The 25220-nt window shown below is 33.9% G+C and overlaps 1 protein-coding gene across 2 annotated transcripts; it reads left to right on the top strand.

Moving 5' to 3' along the window:
* The first annotated feature begins 12892 nt into the window (after window positions 1–12892).
* Window positions 12893–18719, top strand: LOC141707960 (uncharacterized). Of its 2 annotated transcripts, none has more exons than XM_074511411.1 (7): window positions 12893–13068; window positions 13343–13715; window positions 15652–15710; window positions 15785–15904; window positions 16140–16871; window positions 17578–17794; window positions 17898–18719. In XM_074511411.1, the coding sequence occupies exons 2-7, from the start codon at window positions 13424–13426 to the stop codon at window positions 18386–18388; spliced, it is 1911 nt and encodes a 636-aa protein (XP_074367512.1). In that variant the 5' UTR covers window positions 12893–13068; window positions 13343–13423; the 3' UTR covers window positions 18389–18719. The 2 variants fall into 2 exon arrangements, with proteins under 2 accessions (XP_074367512.1, XP_074367513.1); XM_074511412.1 differs by having other exon boundaries at window positions 13332–13715.
* Window positions 18720–25220: the final 6501 nt, after the last annotated feature.

Genomic DNA, 25220 nt, shown 5'->3' with positions numbered 1-25220 from the left:
CATGATTTGCAAGTTGTCATATCCTGACATTAAAATCAGGATTTGAAAGTTGTCAGGTCTTGACACTAAAATCAGGATTTGCTAAAGGTAAATACTGATGGAATACAATGTATAAAAATTATTCGTTGAAAGTCAAAATATTTCTGGGTACTTTATCCCTCGACGGATAAAGACACATCATGTATCCGTTGAGTTGATTCAATCATAACCGTTACATCTAAAACCCTAGCCATCGACTTTACTTACAGTATGTATGTATATGTCGATGGATAAGTTTTGGAATTTCTACAGTCTACTTTATTTTTAAAAGGTTATTTTTGGCAAATATCATTGGATACTTTATTTTATTTTTAATTTATTTGTTTATCTTTTTCAGAGATAGTATAAAAGCCCAATTCATTTCTATATTTCACTTTTATCTCTCTCTGAATTACTTAGTAACTTTTACTCTCTTCATCTTAAAAACCCTTTTCTCTCTGTAACTGCATACTTAGAAACAATGGCACCTTTAATTAAAATAATGTCTCAGTCTGGGTTCATCTATAAGAAAAATAACTTTATCGCACTTATGGACAAGAGTGTTGTTAACTCTGAAGACTTTCAAAAGGTGATGGACTTCATTAGCAACTGTAAATTGAAATATTCTATGCTCGAGTCTCCGGTGATCTTCTACGAAGTTGTGGAGGAAGTATGGTCATCTGCTATTTTCAATTCCTCAGACATGACAACTACCTTTACTCTCAAAGGTACCAATCATAGTGTTAACTTTGATGTTATTCAATCTTGCTTCAAAATACCTGAAAATAATAAAACTGTTGCATATATTGACACTGATGTGGTCAACTTGCTCACTTATGTGGGCTATTCTCTTGAAACTACTAGTTTAGGTAATATCGGGATAAAGGGTCTTAGGAAAGAGTGGAGTTTTATGTGTGATGCCTTTATCAAAGTGTTTTCAGGCAAAATTAGTAATTTTGATGCTATCAATTCTTTTCTGCTTAACATGCTTTACATGCTCCTGACTGATAAGTACTTTAACTTCAGTAATTATGTCATGATAGAGTTAGGGGATATTAAGAAAAGGCCCAAAAATGTATACTATGCTACATTTTTGATGATGTTAGCTAATTTGTTTCTGAGGACCTCATAATTGAGAACCCAAACAACAAGCTTGCTTACTGGGTTCAAAGAAAAGAGAGTTCTTGCATATTTGAGAAGGAACAACCTCAACAATGAAGTGCCTCTCAACTATCTTCCGATCTTTGAGGCACACCAGGTAACTGAGGTAACTATTTATGCTGCAATATATTCTCCACCCATTACTTCTTCAACTTCAAATATGGCAATGACATCTGTGACAATGACCAAACAGATGCCTACCCAAGCCACAAAGACTAAATAAAAATCCAAGTCTAAGAAGCCAACCTCTGTTGTCTCTCAAAAGACATTAGTTGTAACAGTAACAACTACCACTTCACTTGAGGGGAGTGCTCAGGGTAGTAAGGTGGGTGAGGGAAGGGGTGAACATCAAAGAAACCCTAAGGATAAGGAGGGTGAGGTATGTGTAACCCAAACTAGCCACACCACAGTCTCCTAACAGACTATGGTGCTTAATAAGGAAATTAGCTTATTACTGGTTATATCCTCCCAAAAGGGTGTAACTATTAAAACAAGCTCTTAGCCAAGAGCACATGCCAAAAGAGGAAGGGACATATACCAAACTCAAAGTTATATCAGAAAGAAGAAATCAAAACCAATGGGGAAGTCATAGGGTGCACACACAGTGCCAACCAAAGTCAAAGACTCAGTTACTGCACCATCTCAAAGTCCTTCTGATGTGGCTCCAATAAATGTGGAGTCACAGCCAAAATCTCTCATTATGAATACACCACACACACACAATTCTCTTAAAAACTCACCGGATGTGGATATGATAAACACATCAATTCCTGATTCCCCATATTTAAAATTGTTGGAGGAGCCAAAATCTAAAGCAAGTGAGCATCATCTTATTGATGGTTTGTTGCTCAATTGCCCTTTCTTTCTGAAACCAATGATAAATATGTGTATAAAAATCCAAAATCAATCTCCATAGACTCAATCATAGTTTTAACTCTTAAATCTTTTATTTCTACCTCTTTGATGGATATTTCTCATCCGTTTATAAGTGATTATCCCTCGATGGGTAAGCTTAACAAAATTCATCCGTTGATACTCATGACCGCTACTTCGATAGTTATCACTTATCCTTTGACAGTCACTGTACCACTTGAAATCTTTAAAATTGTTACAAGTGCAGATGACTTAGTAGTTGTACAATCACTCCTAGGTTTGAGGGAAAGGAGTGACTTGAGTGAGAGGCTCAGTTGCTCTCAAGCAAAAGGAAAGGAAATGAGTGAACCTCCACATGATATTTCTTCCATCATGGTAAAAGTGAGTGAGAGGAGTCCCATCTTAGATGGTGAAGGTGAGGGTGTGAGGGTGGGAAGCCAAGGGGAGCCCTTGATGGAAAAAGAGATAGGGAAAATGAGAGAAAAGCAGGTATAGGAGAAATAAGGTTGGAAACCATTGCAAGTGAGTCAATGAGGCAGAAAGGAACAGACTATATCAGCAAGATTACAGGGTCGTTATAGATTCTATTTCCCTAGATGCTGAGACATTTACTCATCATGTTATCTCCTACCAAATATTGGTTGTTCAGGGTAATGAGGAAGCAAGGGGGATTCTCAATCTGGTACATACTACAGCTTCAATGCTAAGAGCAAAGGATGCAATCAAATCTCTTCCACCTAAAGCTGGTGATGATTTTAAGTATGATTCTGGTGACTCTTTTGGTGATGAGTCAAATAGGGAAGATATTGATGAAGCTGACATGAACTTAGGGGGAGCTACATGCCCTAGTTCCTCTACAGGTACTCCATCATGGATGCTAACCAAAGATTGCAGTTATCACCATTTCAAGTCCATAATGTTCAAGCTCATTTCTCAGACTCAATAAGTCATTCAAGCCACCACTAATTCTAGTACCAGATGTCTTCTAGAAGCCCATCTTGAATCTCTACAGCTGCATAGAATTCAGACTTTTAAATAGAATGAAGTTGTGAATGAGCTCAAACAAAATGGAGGATATTAAGACATCAATGACAAAATGGAGGTCAAGCTTCCTGAGTCAACTATAAAGGATATTCACCAGAAACTCAGAAATGATAGTGATCTAAATAGAAAGGTTGAGGTCCTGGGTGCCAGAATGACAGCTGTTGAGAATTCAATGGCTAGGATACTTTCAAACCAAGAAGCTCAAACTCAATTACTTCAATAATTGGTGGCTGCTTAAACTTCAAACCCTATTTCACTAGATGATAACAAAAAGGGGGAGAAGGATGTGAATATTCAAGTAAGCAAGGTGATAGTGCCAGCTATTACTATCTCTAAGCCACCAACTTTGGATAACATTGATCTGATCAATCTAGCAGCAGCTGAGCTCAAGTTAAAAGAGCAAATGAAGAAGATTGATGATATAATTAAGAAGGTTTTTGGCTCAACTGCTACTCATGATCAATCAGTGAAGCATTTCACACAGTTGAAGCCAATCACCATGGATGATATGCAACTAGGAAAAGGAGATAAGGGTGAACCCTCAACAAAGAATGAGTTCAACAACTTTGTGGTGCTAAAGCCTAAACAAGCACCCAATGTTGCTTGACTATTCTCCTCTTAGGCTAGATGAAGGCAATCTGATGGGTGCATTAATTAAAAGCTTCAAAATCACCAAAGATGCCATGTTAAGACCAAAAATTGAAAGAATCTATAAATATGGAAAAATGATCCGTATGATGAATGGACACCCTTAGTCCGGGGAAGCTAAAGAAGAAGAAAACAGAAGACTTGGAGCTCAGAGAAGTAGGAAAAAGCAAGCCATTGAAGGAGTAAAAAGGAAACTTGGAATGCAGGCTGTTTCAACTGAAACTGAGAAGACTTTAGCTGATGAACCAAAAAAGAAGAAGAGAAACCAGAGTGGGTAAAGGGGATTAGAAAAAAAGCTAACGCAAAAAGGCCATCTAGTCCTATTGAAAGGAAAACTGATCAAGTTCAATCTACAACTAAAAGTCAACCAACTGTGTCCACTTAGGAACCTGTTGAATTCAAGGTTCATCCAGGCATCAACTTTCACGGTGAGTCTATCTTACCCAAGGATGAACCCATAGATTGGGACAATCTGCCTTTACCTGAATTCAATCTACCACTGCCCACCAAAAAGAGAAATCCAAGGAAGAGAAGTGTAGAAGTCATGTGAAATTCACCTCAACTTAAAGTGGTTTCTAAGCCTAAGCCCAAGGTCAATAAAGATGATCAGCTATTCATCCGTGACATCAAAGAATTCTCAGATATCAATCTTTTCTTGGATGAGCTAGATGAAGTAAGGGGAATTGATGCTTACAACAAGCTGCCAGAAAGATTGGTGTTTAAATACAAGGGAGACAAGGAGATCACTTAGCCTTTACACAGAATTCTCAATGAAAGCCACGATGTTCTTGTGAAGGTGTTCTCTGCAATGAAAAAGGAATTTTGCTTCACAAAAGCTGCCAAATCTGAAGTACTTAGCAAGATCAGCCAAATAAGACAAAGCTGGAGAAATCCAAATGCACTGCCTAGAGTTTTAACTATTCCATATAATAGTGATACAATACATTTGATACCTTATTGGATGATGGAGTTCAGAGATGAAAAGGGTGTCAGAAGATTTTTCAGACTTGAAGACCATCTACAAATATCAAGCAATGATACACTCAAAGAAATTTAAGAGATGTTGGATCTCAATGATGGAAATGAAGCTGAATTCTTTAGAAAACTCCAACACCAAATTGAGGAGAATGATAAAAGGCTGAGAAAGAGGACTAGGGATTCAAGGAAAAAGAAATAATCATCTCAGACTAGAGGAGCATTTTGAAATGACATGTAACTACACTCAACTTCCTTTGTTCAAATTTTACTTTGAAGCATTTTGCAATTTATCTACTTCTTACAGTCTTAATTTTTATTAGGGTGTTTATTATCATCAAGTTAACCTGAATTTATGCCTATAATTTTATTCGACATAAATTGGGGGAGATTGTTTGGAACATGTTGTATGCTTTATGATAACTTGACAAAACACTCTAAGTAGATAAGTTAAATGATTTTTGTAACCATCAAGTGATGGAGTAGCTTATGTTTAAATAAGTCCGTAGCACATTCTTGTATACTATAATATCTTAGAGGTTTAGAAATTGTTAGATATTCTAAGTCATGTTGACTACTAGCAAGATATGTAAAATAGGTTGGTTAATTGTAAATAGATGATGCCTTGTAATTCTGCATGAGTGAAAGCGTATCAATTGCTAAGGAAACACTATCAACATATAAACTGCAAAGCACTCAATGGATGACTCAATACACTTTCAACGGACGATCTATGAGAGACTCAACGGATAATCCAAGTTGAGTATCAACGGATAATAAATTTAAAAATTAGTTGAAAGCGACTAGACAGTCACATGGGTTGATTGTATATAAAAGGAATGTGGCATCCTGTAATCAGGTTTATGAAGATCAAGAAGCATTTCCATTTTCATGCAAAATAGGGATGCTCAAAGATGTTGTATCTATCTGGATTGCATGGACAGAGAAATGAAGAAACATGTGACTAGACCTAGATAATATGTGACGCCCCCAAATCCGGGGTCAGGACATTTGTTTGTCACGATGAAACCTTAATCCAAAATAATCTGTTTAATCAATCAAAAATGCCAGCAAAAGATATTTAGCATCTATAACCCCAAACTAATCCAAGATATTTTAAGGTTACATTTCTAGAAATAAGATATCCAAATTCCACAAGTAATTTTTTTTCTCTTTCTTTTAAAACTCTTTTCAACAATTTTCAAACCTTAAAACTTAACCTGCTAGTATAATCTCGAAAAAAGTATACTAGGCCCAAGTACACGATAATATAACTAATATACAAACAGACAACTTTAAACAATAGAACTTATACTAGTCCGCAAACCCTGGACGAACCACCTTCCAAAAGCTTCTTCATTTACTTTTCTCAAATTACGCAGTTAAACAGCGCAAGCTAATCCTCACTGGAAGGTTAAATTTAAAAATAGGCAAGTATGAGCAAAAGAAATGCTCAACAAGTTCAGTATAACACATATATGGTTTTTTTATATAAAAACCAAAATCTATAATGGAGCAGAATATTTAAAATCATAATTGCTGACTCAAAAAATTTAGTTAAGGAATCCAAAAATTGATTCCTTAAATGCACTCAAAACTATTTTGATGTTTTTGAGCAAAAATATTTCAGCAATACTTTGTTCTCGATGAGAATAAAACTCGTGAAACAATGTTCACAAAAATATCGTAAACAAAAATATGAAACAGTGATTATGAACTAAATCATAAACTTTATTCAAAACCGCATTATTGATATTAATACTCATTCTGACGTCAACGTCAAATTAGATATTAATACTAACTTTGATGCTCACAACATCCCATACTGAAGTCAACATCAATCATATATATTAATACTCCTTTTGATATTTAACAACAAACTAAATATCAACATCAACTTTTAATGTAAACCATGCAATGACAATTTATGATAAAATCATATATTTATGATTATCAATCACGGGATACGTATGAAAACAAAAATCTATCACAAGCTATCATAAGCTATCATAAGCCTAATGATTAAACGATAAGTTTTTAGATTGGAATAACAAAATTCCAGCAGATGCACTATCACATACTGATCAGCCACTGTGATAGTACTGGATCATGATTCGTAGAAATCATGTCCCAAACACGAGTACTCAAATAAAATCTATACATCGGCCACCATCGGTATGTACTTAAATAAAAAAGGCACATTGTGGCCATGGAAAAAATTATATTAACCATATTTCAGTTAATACAAAGTCCCAATTATTGGACCGTCTGCTCGGGTCACTTACACACCATCCAGTTAAGCAATTAATTCTAATATGTAAACATATAACTATTCTGGAAGTAGAATAATATATGAAAACTTGCATAATCATAATTAAGCAATTTGATAAGTAACACATTAAACTGTTCTGACATTAGAATAGTATAGGAATACTTGCCTTTGGTTTTTAGCAGTTAAGCACACTCGCGCTAAAACAATAATCTCATTTTGAATTCCCATGACATCACCATCTTTTTATTTTGACAATTCACTGATATGCTGCTCCAGCGATTGCTAGAAGCCTGATATGCATTACCATTCCATTGTACTCTTGATCCATTCTGTTTGGTCATGTACGTCTTGAAAGACTTGCATCTATAATTAAAATATAACACTTTAATCGTCTATACGATAATTACTCTATGAACTGCGCGTCAAAACTCCACTCGTCTACCCATACGATAGCCCGCATATAAAGAAAATAGTCAAACACAAGAATTTTGACCCACGTACACACGTAATTCACAGAACATGTAAACACATAATTCACGTATCACATAATTCATATAACACATGATTCAGTTCGTCACAGCGTTCGACTCGGTATATTTAAAACTGAAATCGAGTCAAAATACAACTTTTCGATAAATACGCGACTTCGAACTGACTTGCAAAATAAGCGACCTCCCGAAACAAATTGATTTGTGTCTCGAAGGTATTTTTAATGAAAGCGGAATATTGTTCTGAGTCTAGACGCGTTCATTTCGTATTAAACGGATGAGCGGTCTATTTTCTACAAATAAAATAAGAATAATTCAATTAATAATAATATTAATTGAAAATTCAATACATTTATATACTTTTAAAACCTCAAAATAATTTAAAAACATTATTTTGCTCAATTATAAATAATTACACTTCATTTAACTATATATAAATAAAATTAATTGATTAAATGAATTAATCAATTAATTAAATGAATAAATAATTAATCAAAATAAATTATAAATAATTAAATCAACTTTGGATTTTCAAAAATAATAAAGAAAATAATTTTTTGAAATTAAAATAATTTAGTTAATTGTTCAAAATAATTAACCAAATTAAATTTGGAATTTAAAATAGATTTTTAGAATTAAAGTAAGAATTTGAATTATTTTTAAAAATAAAATTACAGAAACATGTTTTCACAAACTCTGCTAGCCAAAAACAGATCAAATGGCGGGGGCAGCGAGCGGACTATGACCGGAGTCGGAAGAACATGTCGCCGGAAACTGGGTTTTATAGATTCCGGTCAAAGGCCGGCCACAATCCGACGTGTTCAAACCCGACCAAAATCGCACCCTTTCAGCCCGATTTTTATGCCAAATCGAATAGAATCAACCCAACAATCTATTAACAGCTTCAACAATTACCAAAACGACCCTACAACTCAAAATGCAATCAAGTATGAAGGTCCCCAGCGGAAACATCCGGCAAAACTTGAACTCACCGATTACTTAACCAAATAGGACAAATACTATAGGAAAATGAAGCTATGAACGAGTGTTATATAATTGTGGAATCAAAAATAACCTTCAATATATCAACAATCCAGAAAATCATGAATTACGAACCGAAAAATCCAATAACTCGGCCTAATCAATTACTCATACAAACTATTATAAAAAATATATAAATTGATTCTCTTAATCACGGTGAAGTTATACCCAACATCAATCACAATCAACAATCCTCAAAATCATAACCCCGAATTTGAGTTCATATCGACGAAAAACAAAATTACAAAATAAGCAACCTTAGATGCAGATAATGGCGTCAAAAGATCGGGCTCTTCGAGAGCTTTAATCCGGTATGAAAAACATCAAAACCGGCTTATCCAATCTCCAGAAATCATTGGATGAAGTTCAGGAACGGATTGAAATTCAAGAGCTTATCTGATTTCTTTTTTATAATATCCATAATATTTATGATTTTTATAAAATAGAAAAATCAGATTTAGGCTATTTATACTTACTAGAAAATATTCCCGATAAATCACAAATCAATGTCTGGATCTCGTATTTTAAAACAAGAAGCCCAAAAATAATAATTTATGGGGAATAATTTTTAAAATATTATTTTTAAATAAATATAAAATATATACCAAAATTTCCCAAATATTACGAATATTTCAAAAATGTGAAAATATAAATTAGTTTAAAGTCTCATGATTTTGGAAAAATGAAAAATATAATTTTTGTGGGTTTTGACGTCCCGGTAGGGGCCCGGTCCGTTGATTTTTGAGAAACCAAAACATTTCCTAAATTAACAGTAAACCCCGAAAACACATATAACGAATGCAAATGCACGCAAAACGAGATAAAATAAGTACCTAGATAAAAATGCACTTTGATATGCGTCCAAATCGCGTATAATCTCTTATAAATGTGTTTTAAAGACGTAACGAGTATCCGATAAATACTCTAGTCCTTATGAAACCACATACAAATCCACCGCATGTTAAATCATGGCAAGAGATTTTTTTAAATAATATTAAACACATAATAATTCATTTAACACGTAATAAAATAGCTGTAAAATATTATTTTCAAATATTTGCAAACCACACCCTATGCCTAGGTGAACACAGATAAAATACCAAGTAGCATTTCTAACACAGATAAAATATAGAGGCGAGCAAAATATCCACTCGATGCCCAAGACTGGAAAACACACTCAGTTTACTGATATCGATAAAATGATCGGCTTTCAAATAAAATTTTGAAATAGTAAAAGTATTTAAATACTTTCACAATAACTGACAGAAATTGACACCAACTATCAATTAGCACATTACTATTTAATAAAATGAACACGTCAAATAGGAATAAAATATCCATAATTTTATTCCTTCTAAATCAGAAAATCATATAAACATATTCAAGGAATAATAATAATAATAATAATAATAATAATAATAATAATAGATAGATAAATTCGGGATATCACATGATAGATTTACGTTTCGTCTTATTACACATGTAAATTGGTGATATATAAACCAAGTGTAGCAAAGAGTTAATAATCGATTGACATAGTCAACACAAGCAATAACAAGAGAGCATTTGTAAGCTGTATCTTTTAGCACTCTCAAGTTCAGTTTGTAAGAACTCTTGTAAGCAGCTGTGTGCTTTTACAACACATAGTTCTTCTACATTTATATATATCTCTAGTGGAAATATCAATCCTCTAGAAAGTTTTTAAACAACTTTTTTTATTTACTTTGTGTTTTGAATACTTGAATACTTCTTATCCTCACCTAGCTAATTCAAACACTATTATATATATTTGTAAAGAGATTTTAAATTTTCCAAAAGAAACCAAAATTCAATTCAACCCTTCTCCAGTAATTCCATTGTGAGATTGTTAGGGAATACCAATTGGTATCAGAGCGAGCTCTTGACACACTAATAGTTTAAAGATCAAAACAAACTAATAACATGAGTAGAAATGATGTTGGAGTGAAGATCTCACTTTTGGATAAAGACAATTATCATCACTGGAAAGTGAAGATGCACCTTCATCTACTCTCTTAAGATGAAAGATATGTTGACTGCATAAAGAAAGGTCCTCATATTCCTCGGAGAGCTGTAACAGATGTTGAAGGAGCTGTTGGAAATGAGAAAACAGTCCCAAAGACAAGGTCAGAATGGACATATGAAGACATTGAGCAAGTTCATAAAGAAAAAAAGGCCATGAATATTATGTTCAATGGTTTTGATGGAGATATGTTTGACAATGTTATCAACCGCAATACTGCCAAGGAAAGTTTGATAAATCGAGATATAATCTATGAAAAAAAGATGCTTTTAGATATATTCGGGCTTCAAATCCAGAGTATATGAAGGTATTAAGAGACGGAATACATGTGCCTGTGAAGAAGCATCCAGAGATCCCTAATTCAAGAATGTCATGTCCTGAATCAGAATGGACTGTTGTTGATAAGGAATTGATTACTTTGGATTAAGGCCTGCAGCTAATTTTGGTGGATTCGATGGATGATGATATGAGTAACCAAATTATGGTCTGTGAAAGTGCCAAACACATGTGGGAGACCATAGAACTGATTATGGAAGGAACTGAATATGTCAAGCAAAATTGACTAAATATCTTGACTTCACAATATGAGGCTTTTAAGTCCTTTCCTGGAGAGAGTATAACTCAAGTATTTGAAAGATTGAACAAGTTGTTAAATGAATTGAGTATTCATGGCAAGACTTATCCTCAGAGAGAAGTCAACAAGAAGTTTATGCTTGTCCTACCTCACCATCTAGAGAATAAAGCTTCATCTGTTCGTGAACGTGTTGATTTTGAAATCATTACACTTGAGAAGTTGTATGGTAAGATGAAGACTCATGAAATAGAGCATGAACAAAGGAAAATCATCTATGATGGTGATACAATTGATAGCAAGAATGAACTACTCAAGACAACTGCTCTTGTAGCCAGTGAACTCAAAGAGCTGGACATTACTGCTGAAAATTTCAGGCCTAAGTCTCATTGGTAATCCAAGTGACTACTACACCACTGAGGAGCTGCAAATCATGGATTCAATAACATCAGGTTTAGAAGGAAGGAAGGCTTTAGGGGTTCTGGAAGCAGCAATCGTGGACAAAGGGTAAGTTTATCTTCTGGATCAGGTTACAAGACAAGGATGGTTGATAGAAACAAGTTTAGATGCTTTAACTATGATAAGGATGGGCACTTTGCACTGAATGTAAAAAGTCTCAGTGTTACAACTGGTATTTCATTTAATCTTTAATTGAGTATTTTATAATTATAATTGAGTCATTTATAAAATTTTTAGAATATGTGCCTGTGTGATTGGATTGATGCATAATAATTATGTTAAATTATTTAAGAATTTAGAGATCAAGAAATGTATTATTTTTTTTGTGATTTATAAAGTGTATTTCATTATTGGAGAAAAATCGTTTTAAAAATATTTTTATAAATAAATTTCAAAAGTGATCTTATAAATTTTTTAAAATTGTAAACTATTTTATAATACCACTCTTGTAATTTATAGAGTTATATTTTTATTTATAAAATTTATTCTTTATAATTAAAATATATTTTATATTTACTTTAAAATGCGTGTCGAGTATTAAAAGAAAAAACACATAGTGATTTGAATGGGATGAAGGGATTACATTTTATAGTGAACCATGAGATGCATATCCAAGTAATTCATTTGACCAATTTTTTCAAAATTATCTTTATGCAGGGGTGTACGCGGTGTGATTGGAGGGTAAAACCAAATTAAACCGTAACTTGCGGCTTTTCAATATCTTCATCCGCAATTAAACTGTTGGTATATAAAAACTAATTAAATCCACCCACGTAATTGCGGTTGGTCGCGGTTAGTTTTGCGGTTCAACCGCTCAAATAGTTAAAAACAATTATTAATATTACATATGAAAAATGATAAAATTTTACAAAATAAATTCAATAAGTTTAAATTTTCAATAAGTTTAAATGATAAATAAATTCAATTCAATAGTTCAGTGACATATTACAAAAGAAAAACTAATCCTAAAATATAAAATTTAGTGCAAATTTTCCTGATTTTATTTATATTGGGTCAAGTCCAAATTTCAAAACTTGAGTAATTTTATTTATAAAAATATTTTAATTTATGTAATATGCGGTTGCGGTTAGATTTTCGCCATTTTTAAATAATAAATTCAGTATCAAAAGGCAAATTAATAATTATCTAAAATTATATCCACCTTTATCCGTATTTTACGATTATCTATAATATACGAATCAATTACCGATGATTTTTATGATTGATGCGATTGAGCGATTGAATATTGAATATTGGGCGTGTCTCTCTGTACGTTACAAAGTGAATAAGAAAGTGAATAACGAAGAGAGTTAAAATTAGTGAATCCCATTTGTACCCCAACGGCGTACCTAATTTTTGTATGCATATGCCAAATATTGTAAAAACACACATACACGCAGTACACCACCCTTGCTCCCCTGGCTTCTCTTCTCCTCTTCCCCAATTCACCCGTGTCGCTGCATCAGTGTTTTACGAGGTATGTATTTTTATTTGAAAATGCCCCTTTTTTTTTATTTTGATGCTTACTTTTGTTTGCTAATGAATTGATAACTAGGCCCTTTTTGTTGTAATTTGTTTTGCTCAAGTGCTTTGATTTTTATGGGTGTTTAAAACCCATTGAGTATTTATTTCCTTTTTTCTTGTAATTTTTGGGGTTTTACTTGCGAACATAGTCTACAATGTTTTTAGGTTGCTAATTGTATAGTTCATGTTTTTCTGTTTTTTTTTACTGAATTGTAGTTTGATTTTAGGCTTTTGATTGAGGTGGCCATCTATTCTTCGATGTGAAAGGGGTTCTATTTATTATTGTGGCTGTTTGAAATTACTGAAAGATGGCTGCTACTGATGATGATGCCCGAGGTTTTGTCGAGTGGAAAGAGCACGTTGTTATCAAAGAGTGGGGCAAGCGAGTTGTGCATTACTACTTAAAGGATGCTGCTGGGGAATCTGTTCTTGCTGTTGTAGGAACCGAAAGGAGTTATAGGCACATGTTCTATGTTGTCTCTGACGACTTCTTGAGAGCTTATGGAGGGAAGAATTTGGCCTATGTCGGCTACCGATGGAAAGCAAGGAGAGAGGTTATGAATTGGCTTACTTCTCTGCTATCAAAGCAGCATCAGCTTGGTAATTATTCCTTGCCTTGTGGATTTCCGGATCTTCATTTGTTTTCTCTGTAGTAACTTGTGGCTCTCATGTTTTTTGTTTAAACTTAGTCCTTGTATTCTATGAAAAGTGTGGAAATAGTGATATACATTAGATGTTTCTACATTACATTGTTTTTCATCGAGCATAAGTTTTTTGTTCATTTTGCCAATTTCTTCTTATGGATGCTATGTTGCTTGGACTGGGTGGAATAACACAAATCCGGGTGCTGGACTCAGAATTTTTGGGCTTGGGTATGGGGAAATAACATTTTTCGCTAATAAATATTTTTTGACAATTTAATGTAATCTTTCTGATTTTTTCACTCATTTTTACTATTTATGAGCGTTCTGAAAATTTGGAAAACTAAAAAATCGGGTGCTTACCGCACCTAGTAGTGATTATTGGGTAAAAAATGGGTTTCTTTACAATTTACCTCAATATGGACAACAAATCCAGAAGCACTCGGGTCAAAATAAGATTTTGGCTTAAATTTCTAAATTGTCTAAGCAAATTCCATATATTTACTTCAAATCTTTAATAATTCATTGTCAGTTGTACTATAAAAGAATAAAAGACTGAAATACCTCAGTTACAAAGGTGGTTGCCCTGAATGATACTAAAATATCCGGGCCCTTTTTACTTCTTGTATACTCTTTATGATAATGCGCTTTATCATTATGTGTGTCCTATCTATCCCCTTTTCTTACCTTAGCCTATCTATCCCCTCCGGCCCTCCTCCTCCTCCTCGCCCCCTATTTGTTTCTTTACATTGCCATCTTTTCAAATAGTCTATGCTCTCTTCCATTGCTCTTTCTTTGTAACTGACACCCAAATGAAAACTCAGTATACCCAAGAGACAATCGTGACTCATTTGACGAAAACACCTTGAATAATACAATTGCAACCTGTTTTATGATTTGCACCATAGATATGGCATGAGTAAAAAATATTGATGTGAGTTTAAAAGGAAAAATGAGGGAGAAATGATTTATGAAACAGAGATGTGATATTCATCAATACGCATAGTGGATATGCGTATCTTATTGATACACATAATTGTGATGTGTATACCAAAGATGCCTATAATTTATTTGCGTAGTTTAATTCGGTTTGTGAAATATTCACATTATGTATATGTGTGTGTATTGTGAAATATGATTTTGTAACATATTGAAATAAAAAGTAATTATACTTCGAATCAGAATGATAAGAAATTGTAGTTATCAGTTTAATTTAAAATCATTCAGTCTAATTTATCAAACATCTAATATTTATTTATACTAGCCTATAACCCGTGCGATGCACGGATTGTTTTTAACATTCGATAGTTTTTAATAATATATTTTATAATATAATTTTCAATAATTGAAAAATAAATCGAAGAATATAATAAATTATAACAATATATAATTTATAATAATTTGAGACTTGACTGAAAATAAATAATATAATATAATATATTGTTTAAATAAAGAATATAAAAGTTTAAATATAATAAGCTGTTGACGGGGTTCGAACCCTGAATCCATGAGAGCAGTTTAAATATTAATATAATAATATTTTATTATTGTATCCAATGGTTCTCATTTTTCCGACTTTAGATCTGACGGTTGTTATTTGTCGTACCAAACAACTGTACCGAGCAACTACCAAACAACTACCGAGCAACTACCAAATAGAGGGTGTTCTGCTTATAATAGTATAGTATAGATTAATCAGTGTTTTGGAATAATGATTAATTGGACCATATAACAATTAGAAGTTAAAAGGCCTCATCATAACCTCCTTATTTACGCATGACATGTAGCATTTACTTTTTTCTCCTGCTTTAAAATTAATCAAAATGTTCCTTGCATGACAATGCTTAGCTGGAAATGACTACCCAAATTCAATAATTTTATCATTCTAATTGCAGAATCACCCAAAGGTGATCCGATGTCTGCAATTCAACAGATCCGGATGCTAGTTTCTAAGGTAATATTGTTTTTTGTTAAGTTGCTGCTGTTTTAAGCTGTAAAAGTAGGTTCTTATATGTGATCTTTTACTAGGGCCGTCATTCAAGGAATCTGAACGTAAATACAGGCATTGTGTGGTCAGGTGAATCATGGGCATGTGGAAAACAACTAAACCACTATCCAGCATTTTGCAGGAATGGAATCACTATTGCGGTAACATAAAAATTTATGAAAATCTTTGAATCTAGTTAGTTAACTGAGGACTCCTTTAAATGCTGATAATCTTTTGAAAGAATAATTCAAGTCATAGTGGGAAATGGGAAGGAGAAGAGTAAAAGCTTGACACTAGGCCTAATGTTACTACTAAAATTGGCAACCGATTTTCTATTTCCATTTCTCAATCTGATGCTAACTAACTCTTGATTTTGCATCTCTTTTCATGTGATAGATACAATCGTTTGTCTTTGTCCTGGCTGAAGAAAAAATCTTCCACCTTGCATATCTTGAAGATATGTATGAAAACAGAAAAGGCCAGAAGAAAGTCAAAGTGAGGTGGTTCCACCTTAATCGAGAACTCAGAAATGTTGTTTCCATAAAAAATTCTCACCCTAAAGAAGTTTTCATTACACCATATGTTCAAGTTATCAGCGTGGAATGTGTTGATGGTCCTGCAATAGTTGTAACCCGTGAACACTATGATGAATTTGTAGTTGTACTTCCTCGAGATGTGCTGGATAAAGTACATCTGTGCTCTAGGCAGTTCAAAAGTAACCGTATAAAGCCTTTCAAATTGAATAAATTATGTGGCTATTTTGATCAACCAGTTTTTTCATATTTAGATCATAAATCGGTGGATGATAATGGATCTAAGCCTCCGGGAAATGTAAAGCCAGGAAGTAAGCTAACCAGGAGTTATAAAGATCGTCAACCATTTTCATATGAATCGACAGGCCAAAACTCGAGGTATGGTAGTCGAAAGAAATTGATCCGTTCAAAGTCTGCCAAATGCCCACCTCTGGCAACTACACTGTTCAAGGTTAATGACAAGATAGAGGTACTCTGCCAAGATAGTGGAATTCGAGGCTGCTGGTTTAGATGTACGGTTTTGAAGGTCTCCCGACGTATGATACGAGTTCAGTATGACGACCTGAAAGATGCTGATGATTGTAGTAATCTTGAGGTATGATATGGCCCTTAAGCACAATCACTCAATCAGTAATCTAGTCTACTGTTTGAGGTTTAGGCTTGTCATTTGGGGGTAATATTGATAGACCAATGGGACCTCCTATCAAAAGTTTCTTAATTAATTTCATCTGAACTTACATACCTATTATTTTCTGACCATAATGAGACTTGCTGTCTGGGAAGTTGAAGTAGTCACCATCCTTGACTATACAGCCAAGTACCCAATTCATTCTGTGACCAGCTTAGACTTTATCTAAACTTTATATCATTCATTACAATTCTCTTTGTTCACTTAATAAGATAGTAGTTGCATATTCATAGTTTCAGGCTGAAAAGGTTTTAATTTTTCTTGTTAAGTCTAGCTGTTAATATTAACTCATAAAAAGCTGTGCATAGCAATAATTTCTTGTTTTTTTTCAAGAGCAGTAAATTGCTTGTCGATTTTATACAAGTTAATGATTTTTTTGCACCAAAATGGCACAATGACACATGTTTATAACCCATATTGCGTGCATTTACTTACATGCACTTACTATATATCTTTAATAGTCTCCTTTGAAATTTTGTGTAGCCACATGCTATAAACGTATTAATCAATATCATTGTGCATTAACTGCACGTAACTTTCTTTTTTTACTTTCAATAATAAAAAATTATTGTACATGTTTGTATAACTTAGTGATTTCTGGAACAACCTTTAGGAATGGATCCCGACATTCAGGCATGCAGTGCCTGATAAACTTGGCATGAGGCATAGGGGGCGCCCAACAATCAGGCCTTCTCTTTCTCACTTCGAAAGGCACCTGGATATGGTGGCTGGAGCTCCGGTAGATGCATGGTGGAGTGATGGTTGGTGGGAAGGAGTTTTAATTGGAATTGGGAACTCTGAAGTTGGAATACTGCAAATTCTTGTTCCAAGTATGTTCATAGACATGTTTATATCCTTCTCAAGTATTTTAGATACCCACACTTCAGATCTGAATCTCCTGTTTTATAGTCTTTATTCTTTGCTATCCGTCAGGCGAAAACTGGATTCTATATGTACATGAAAAGAACTTGAGAGCTTCAAGAGACTGGGTGGGCGATCAGTGGCTTGATGTTAAAGCCAATGGTGACATTGTCTCAGCTATTCCTGCTGCAATCATTTCAGATGACAAGATTTCTCCGATCTCTGCTTCTGATGAGGTCAAGTCAGATGATATAGCAGCTTTAGGTCATACAGACTTGATCAGTGGTGGAAAAATTGCTAAAGAGAAGCTTGAGTTAGATTGTTTGGCTACGCAAAACAGTTGTCCAGTAGTTACAGTTAATGTAGGTTGTACTCATGATCATAGTGGTGATGCTACTGTTCAGAATGGTTATGATGATGATGACAATTCTCTAAACAAGGATAACAATGACAATAGGATAGCACCAGAAGAATCTGAAACTTCTGAGAGGAAATGTGAATTAGCATTAATGGAAGTTGCGGATTACTTGCAAAAGGAGCCTCCTATTCTTATCGGAATGTAGCTGGAGTAGAGCTGTACATACAAGGAAGGAGATGTGACAGGTTTTCATGTGTATTTGGTTGGGAAAAGGGGAAAAAGGGGGAAAAGGGGATAAAGGGTTAGGTAGGTTGATGCCAGAGTGACTGATTGAGGTTAGTCTATCTGGCGGGACTTTGTTATTTCCTAATTTTCTAGGACAATTGTAGTAGAGATTTCTCCCCAGGTATTAGGTTTTCTTCCAAATTTTATATACCTTTCGGTTGATGCATCTGTGTTGTTGTTTCCAACCAACAATGATGATTTTTAAGGATATCTAAATTGAAGTTTCCCTATTGCATAATTTTTTCGTTTGATGGTTTCATGTTAACCAAGTCTGAACATACTGCTGTTTTGTAGTGTATGCATGTACATTATAGATTTTTTTGCTTTTGTTGACTAGCGTTACTTGGTTGCAGTGGCATCCTGATACGAAGTGTTGAATGAAATGTAATGTTGGGGTACTAATTGTTTTACCCCTTTTAGTCCTGATATGAAAACAATGAAGTTGAAAGAGATTTCTAGACACTTTCTTATAAAGTAACTGTTCTAGTTGGCTGCTAAATATACTACACACAACAATGTGACTTAAATTTTGGTGTCAACCAGGTCTGTGTGTTTCGCTGCTTATAAGTTACTTGTAACGGTGTCAACTAACTTCCATAATATACGATGTGTAAAATTTGATGTGTAAAATAATAAGAACTGTAAAAATTTTGGTGTCAACTAAGTCAAAAGTCTTTAAGCCAAAAGCTCCGCATATTTGTAAAAATACGGTGGTTGCATATATGCAACCAGAAATGTAATTTTGAAAAAATCTTTTGAAAATTATATTTATTTGCATAATAAGTTGCAACTGGTTGCGAGACAGAAAAATAAATACCCCTGCGGGGCCAAACATTACAACCTAAAAAACAACTAAAACAACAAACTAGAAATCACAATATTCAAAGACTTGCCACCAGCCTTCTCCATAACAATTTAAGTTACCTGATATGCTGTACAACTTTTTTATATTGGCCCCTGCAGTTGCATCTAGATACAATTGGATGCAACCATATGTAACTAAATACAATCAAAATTTTAATACGGTTTGTAACTTCTGTAACCATATTTCAGCCAAAAGCAATCACTATTGAATCTTACATGAGTGGTTGCATAACATGTTGCAGCAGTGCCCTTAAAGGGTCAGCAACCACAGATGCAACCAAAGCAACATGCAACCTAAAACACCCACATCCATAGCTCCACCACCACTACCACATTCATGACACCCACCTCCATACTCATCGCCACTACCACCATATCCACATGTTACAATTCCCCTACGGGGCCAGTGATCTGTAAAATAATAAGAACTGCAAGCGCACAATGTTTAGTTGTAGCAATTACAGATCGATCCACAGAGACTACGAATTTTCAAAACCCTAACAATTTACATCAGGCGAACTAGACAATAAGATTTGAGAGGAGTTTGAATTAACCTAATTAGCAAATAGATCAAATAATATGGAAATCCTAAGAATTTGAATCCGTTAGTCAATCACAATTAATATCAACTTGCCCTAAAATCAATTCTCTTTTATTCACAAATAAATTTTAATTAACGAGATAAGCATATACTATGAAACTTGTTATCTAACAATAACCCATCAAAACTTCATGGGGCAAGTATAAGCTATGAAAAATAAATCCGGTAACAATAATATATCAAAATCAATTTGTCAATTAAATAATTAAGCACCAAGAAAAATCATGAGAATCAAATAATAGGAATGATAAGATATCAAAGCAATAAAATTAACTTCATATTCATCCTAGGGAACAAATTTAGCTACACATGATAAAAAGATGAACAAAACAAATAACTAATTGGGTGTCTTGGGTGTTGGAATGTCTAAAATACAAGAGGGGAGACCGATATATATAGGGAAAATACGAGGGTTTGGGTCTTGGAATACAAGTAGGATTCTTAAAATATTTCCTTCTTCTTTTCCGATAATTATTATATTTATCTTCCAATTCCTTTGACTTCAAGAATAGGCCACCTCCTTCCTTATTTGCACCTTTTTCAAATCAAATTCTGATTTTATTTATTTTGCTATAAAGCAAAGTAAAACAATTTATTTATTAATAAAATTACGAAAACCGACATATAATAGGTATTAATAATATGCAATAATATGGACCTATCAAATGCCCCCATACCTATCTTTTGCTCGTCCTCGAGAAAAATCAAAAATAAAAATGCTATCTAAGTAAACTCCTATGCTCCTTTTCGTAGGCGTGACGGGAAATTTGAGGTTTACCAACCTGTTAAACTCATAGACAATCTCTACAAGAGGAGTGTTGTCTCCTAAGGGTTTACAGAAGATATGCCCATAAAATCTGTGAAATTCTTTAGTAAGTGTCCAAACTCTATCAACAATAACATTCATTGGTGTCAACACAAGAATTTTTAGGAAAATACATGCCTTTAGGACTCTTCTAATTATAGCCAAGTGTTAGTCTCTAACAATGCAACAAGAATTACAGAAGGGGGGTTGAATGGAATTCTTGAACCTTTTTCACAAATTATAAAATGTTCTATCTTAATAATATATAAGTGTTTGATTTGCAAAGTGCGGAATAAGAAGTTGGTAAAATCAAAACACAAGTAATTAAAAGCACAAGTCTTTAAAAACTTTCTGGTGGATTTGAATGTATCCACCAGAGATATATATTATATCAAGAGAACTCTGTGTAGCAAGGTTTGCTCACAGCTGCTTACAAATGTGAACAACTAAGTTTACAGAGAAATGCTAAGAATACAGCTTACAAAATGTTTCTCTGAGAATTTTCTTGCTTAATGTTCTTGTTGTCCTATTTGCTACTTCTTAGTTTATATATCACCTAGATTACAAAGTAATAAGACAAGATAATAAAACAAAACCTATCAAGTCTAATACTATGCTGCTTCATTACTCTATTTTAGCATCTTTGAATATCTTCATAATAGCATGGAAATGACAATGCTTCTTTGTTCTCTAAAATCCAGTTGAATAGGCTTCCACATTCCTTTTGCATACACTCGACGCATGTGACTGTGTTGTCCCTGTCAACTGATGTTTGAATTGATTATTCTTCGGGTACATGATCATCCGTCGGATTGCCTTGTTGATCATCCGTCGAGTGGCATTGTTGTTTATCCGTCGGGTAGCTATCTGGCACTAGACTTCATTTCATTTATGCAGAATTACAAGACATCATCTATATACAATTAATCAACCTATTCTGCATATCTAATTAAAGTCAACATGACTTGAGTGCTACTACAGAATCTAAACAAGGTGTATGCAGAAATGTGCTACAGACTCATTATTACACAAGCTACTCACTCGATGGATAATTAATTATCATCCGTCGGGACTATATTGAGTCATCCGTCGGGACTATATTCCTTATCCGTCGAGTGCTACATTTTTCACTAAGTAAAATCTACTAAGGTGTTTTGTTAATAAAATCATCAAGTTCACAACATATACACAATAATCTCCCCCAATTTATGTCTACTGAAATTGTAGCCATAAATTAAGAGAGACTTGATGATAACAAAACACCTTAAAAATACAACTTTAAAAGTAAGTGGATTAATCTAGTTCCTTGAAGGTCTGGATCTCTTTCCAAACTTTCTGTTGTTTTCTTCTATCTGATTTTGGAGCTGTCTGTGGAATTCCAGTTTATCAGATTCTGAGAGATTTAGCTTTTCTTGCATCTCCAAAAGAGTCTCATTGCTAGAGATGCTCAATTGGTCTTCTAATCTGAAAAATCTTCTAAATCCTTTATCATCCATGAACTCCATCAGCCATTAGGGCCTTAGATGCACTCTACTTCCTGTGTAAGGAATAGTTAGAGTCTTTGGGAGTGCATCTTTAGCTCTAATACTCCTCAGTTCTTCAATCTTCTTTAGAACCAGTCTTCTTGTAGTTATATTGAAACCAAAGTTCTTCTTGAAAGATGAATAAACTTTTATCAGCACATATTGGCTTTCTTGAAGGATCTTGTGAAGTGGCCATTGAATCCCCTTTCCTCCCTTGTACTTGAAAACTAACCTTTCAGGTAGATTCCTGTAGGCATCAATTCCTCTAACTTCTTCCAGTTCATCTAGATAGAGATTTAGGTCAGAGAATTCCTTGATGTCACATAAGTACAAGTAATCTCCCTTGTTGACTTTGGATTGAGCTTTGACTAGAGATTTGGATTTGAGAGGTGACAACTTCACTTTCTTGACTGCTCTTGACTTTGTTCTCTTTGGCTTGTTAAGGATTGGCAAATTGAAGTCAGGGAATTGGTAGACTTTCCTAGTCTATTGGTTCATCCTTGGACACAATAGGTTCACCATGAATGTTCCTGTAAGGATCCACCACCTTAATGTTTTCAAATACCACTGAGGGTTTTGATGCTTGAGTAGTAGTTGGAATGGATTCCTTGGAAAACTGATCCTCCAATTCCTTACCAACAAAGTTCAATTTCCTTTTGGTTCTTTTGGCCAATTTCTAGTATCTTTGAGATTTCTTCTGTTGTGGTTCAACTTGCTTCTTTGGATCTTGAGATTCAGTGATTTCAAATGGTTGAGACGGAACTTGTTGTGTTGGTTTCACATCTTGTAGCTTGGCCAAGATAGCAGCTTGCTCTTTCTTTTGTTTAGCCTTTTTAGCATCTAGAGCAGCTTGCTTCTTTTCTTGCTTTAATCTTCCCTTTTCTTCTCTATTTGCTTCAGCAAATTGAGGATGTCCAGCCACTACACAAATTTCTTTACCATTCCTGAAAACTTTAGCAATTCTCCTTTTTGAAGCTGAATCAGCTGGATCCTTGTAACGCCTGGGAAATATTATGTAATTATTTTTATCAATAAATAGTTGTTATGTGATTTTTATGTGAATTTCGGTGAATTATTTGATAATTGATATTAATATTTGGATGTTTATTTCTGATAAAAATGTAGATATTTTAATTTTTAATTATCCAAAATTAAATATGGATAATTTTGGTATTTTTCTGATAATTTTTGGATTACCATATGATTTTACAAGGATTTATAGAATTTATAATGATTATTTTACATAATTATAAAATTAATTTTTAGAATCAGAAATTGTTCCACTTCAACTGTTTTTGCGTTTTTACAACCCGAAACTCTTCCGAAAACTCCTTCCTAACCTAATCTGATAATTCTGAACACTTTCTGTGTTTTGACTTTTTCAATCCGGGGTACGGTTTGACCTGTACGAGTCTCGGTGTGAAATTGTCGATATGCAAATCATTTTATAGTCCGATAAAAATCCATATTCTCAAAAGGCGAGACATTACTACCTTATTTTTGTATAAGGTATTTTATAAAAAGCTCTGTTTTGAGAATTATCCAAATTTGGTATTAAAATCATATCGACTTTTCAGTTACTTAGCGGCTAGGTAACTTATTTTCGGATCCAAAAGACAAATGTAATTATCGAATTATTAACAAATAAAATATGTGATGGTTCAGTCAGTTATGTGTTGCTGTGTTGTCAATTGTTTGTGAATTGTTGGAAGCAAAGGGAAATTTTATAATTAATTATCGAGCTGTATGCATTTAATTCATTTTAAAGTGATTTTATTGAATATTTATTGCTAAAAATGCTAAAATTATTTCTAAAATTATTTTTATTATTTTATAATTTTATTTATTATTTTTAGGGGTTTATAAAATTTAGAAATTAATGTTTTATTAATTATTTATATTTAAATGATTTTCCGATTTTATTAAATCGTAAAATCAGTATTCAATTCCAAAATATTTCAAAAATTATGAAAATTTTATTTCATTAACTTTTAAATATTTCGAGAATTTTTAAATATGTTCGGATAAATTTCGAATTATTACTACTCGTAGATTAATTATTTACGGGTCGTTAATTGCGGTTCGAACCAGGATTTCAACGAAAAATAAAAATAAAATGGGGGAATAAAGAACCACACACACAGCCACTCCACCGCCTATTTCCACCCCTTATTTCTCCCTTCTCGTCTCTCTCTCTCGCGACTCTCTCTCTCAGTTTTTTTTCCTCTCTCGCTCTAATCTCTCCTTCTCTCTGTTCTTGATTGCTCCGATAGCCGCCCTTTTTCCGGTAGGTGGCTGTCACTCCGGCTACTTGTTCGGTTTCTCCCTTGGTTAATTGTTCCTGTGTGTGTATATTCTATCCGTGTATGTATAGTTTCCGTGTATATCTTGTAATTTCTCCCTGTTTTTATCTGTTGTGTTGTTTTTCCGGTTGCCGCCGGTCTTTTTCCGGCGAGGCGGCCGAAGCTTCGAGCTGCGCGTATGCGCGTGTTGCCTGTCCTGTGGTTGCTGTTTGTTTCCTCTTCCGGCCGTGCTCCTATTTTCCGATTAGACACGCGTGTAGTGCGCGTGTACCTGTTGGTTTCAGTTGTGTGGCATGTTGCGATGTTGCTGTTGTTTAACTCGATTAGTATATTTTATTATTTTGCAGGAATAATTGACTGATTTTATGAAATAAACTATTCGATGTTGGTGAGAATTATTTTTATTAATCGGTGAGGTTCGTATGGAAACCCGAAATTTATCGGGTACCAACGAACTTTACTACCGTCGGCGATGAGCCTCGGCGAGCCGACGGTGGGCGATGATGATTTTATCTAAGTCCTAAATTATTATCAAACAAAAATTTGTTGATAAAATAAATTGCGAAATGAAAAATACAAATAAAAATAATTAATAACTGAATTGTGTCGGTGAATGGGATTGGTGTATGGATTCTGAATTGGATGATTGTGTTGGA

This window comes from Apium graveolens, chromosome 2 (assembly GCF_009905375.1).
Source record: "Apium graveolens cultivar Ventura chromosome 2, ASM990537v1, whole genome shotgun sequence".
NCBI classification, from domain to species: Eukaryota; Viridiplantae; Streptophyta; class Magnoliopsida; order Apiales; family Apiaceae; genus Apium; species Apium graveolens.
The sequence above is the reverse complement of the archived record's forward strand: the minus strand, read 5'-3'. Positions and strand labels throughout refer to the sequence as shown.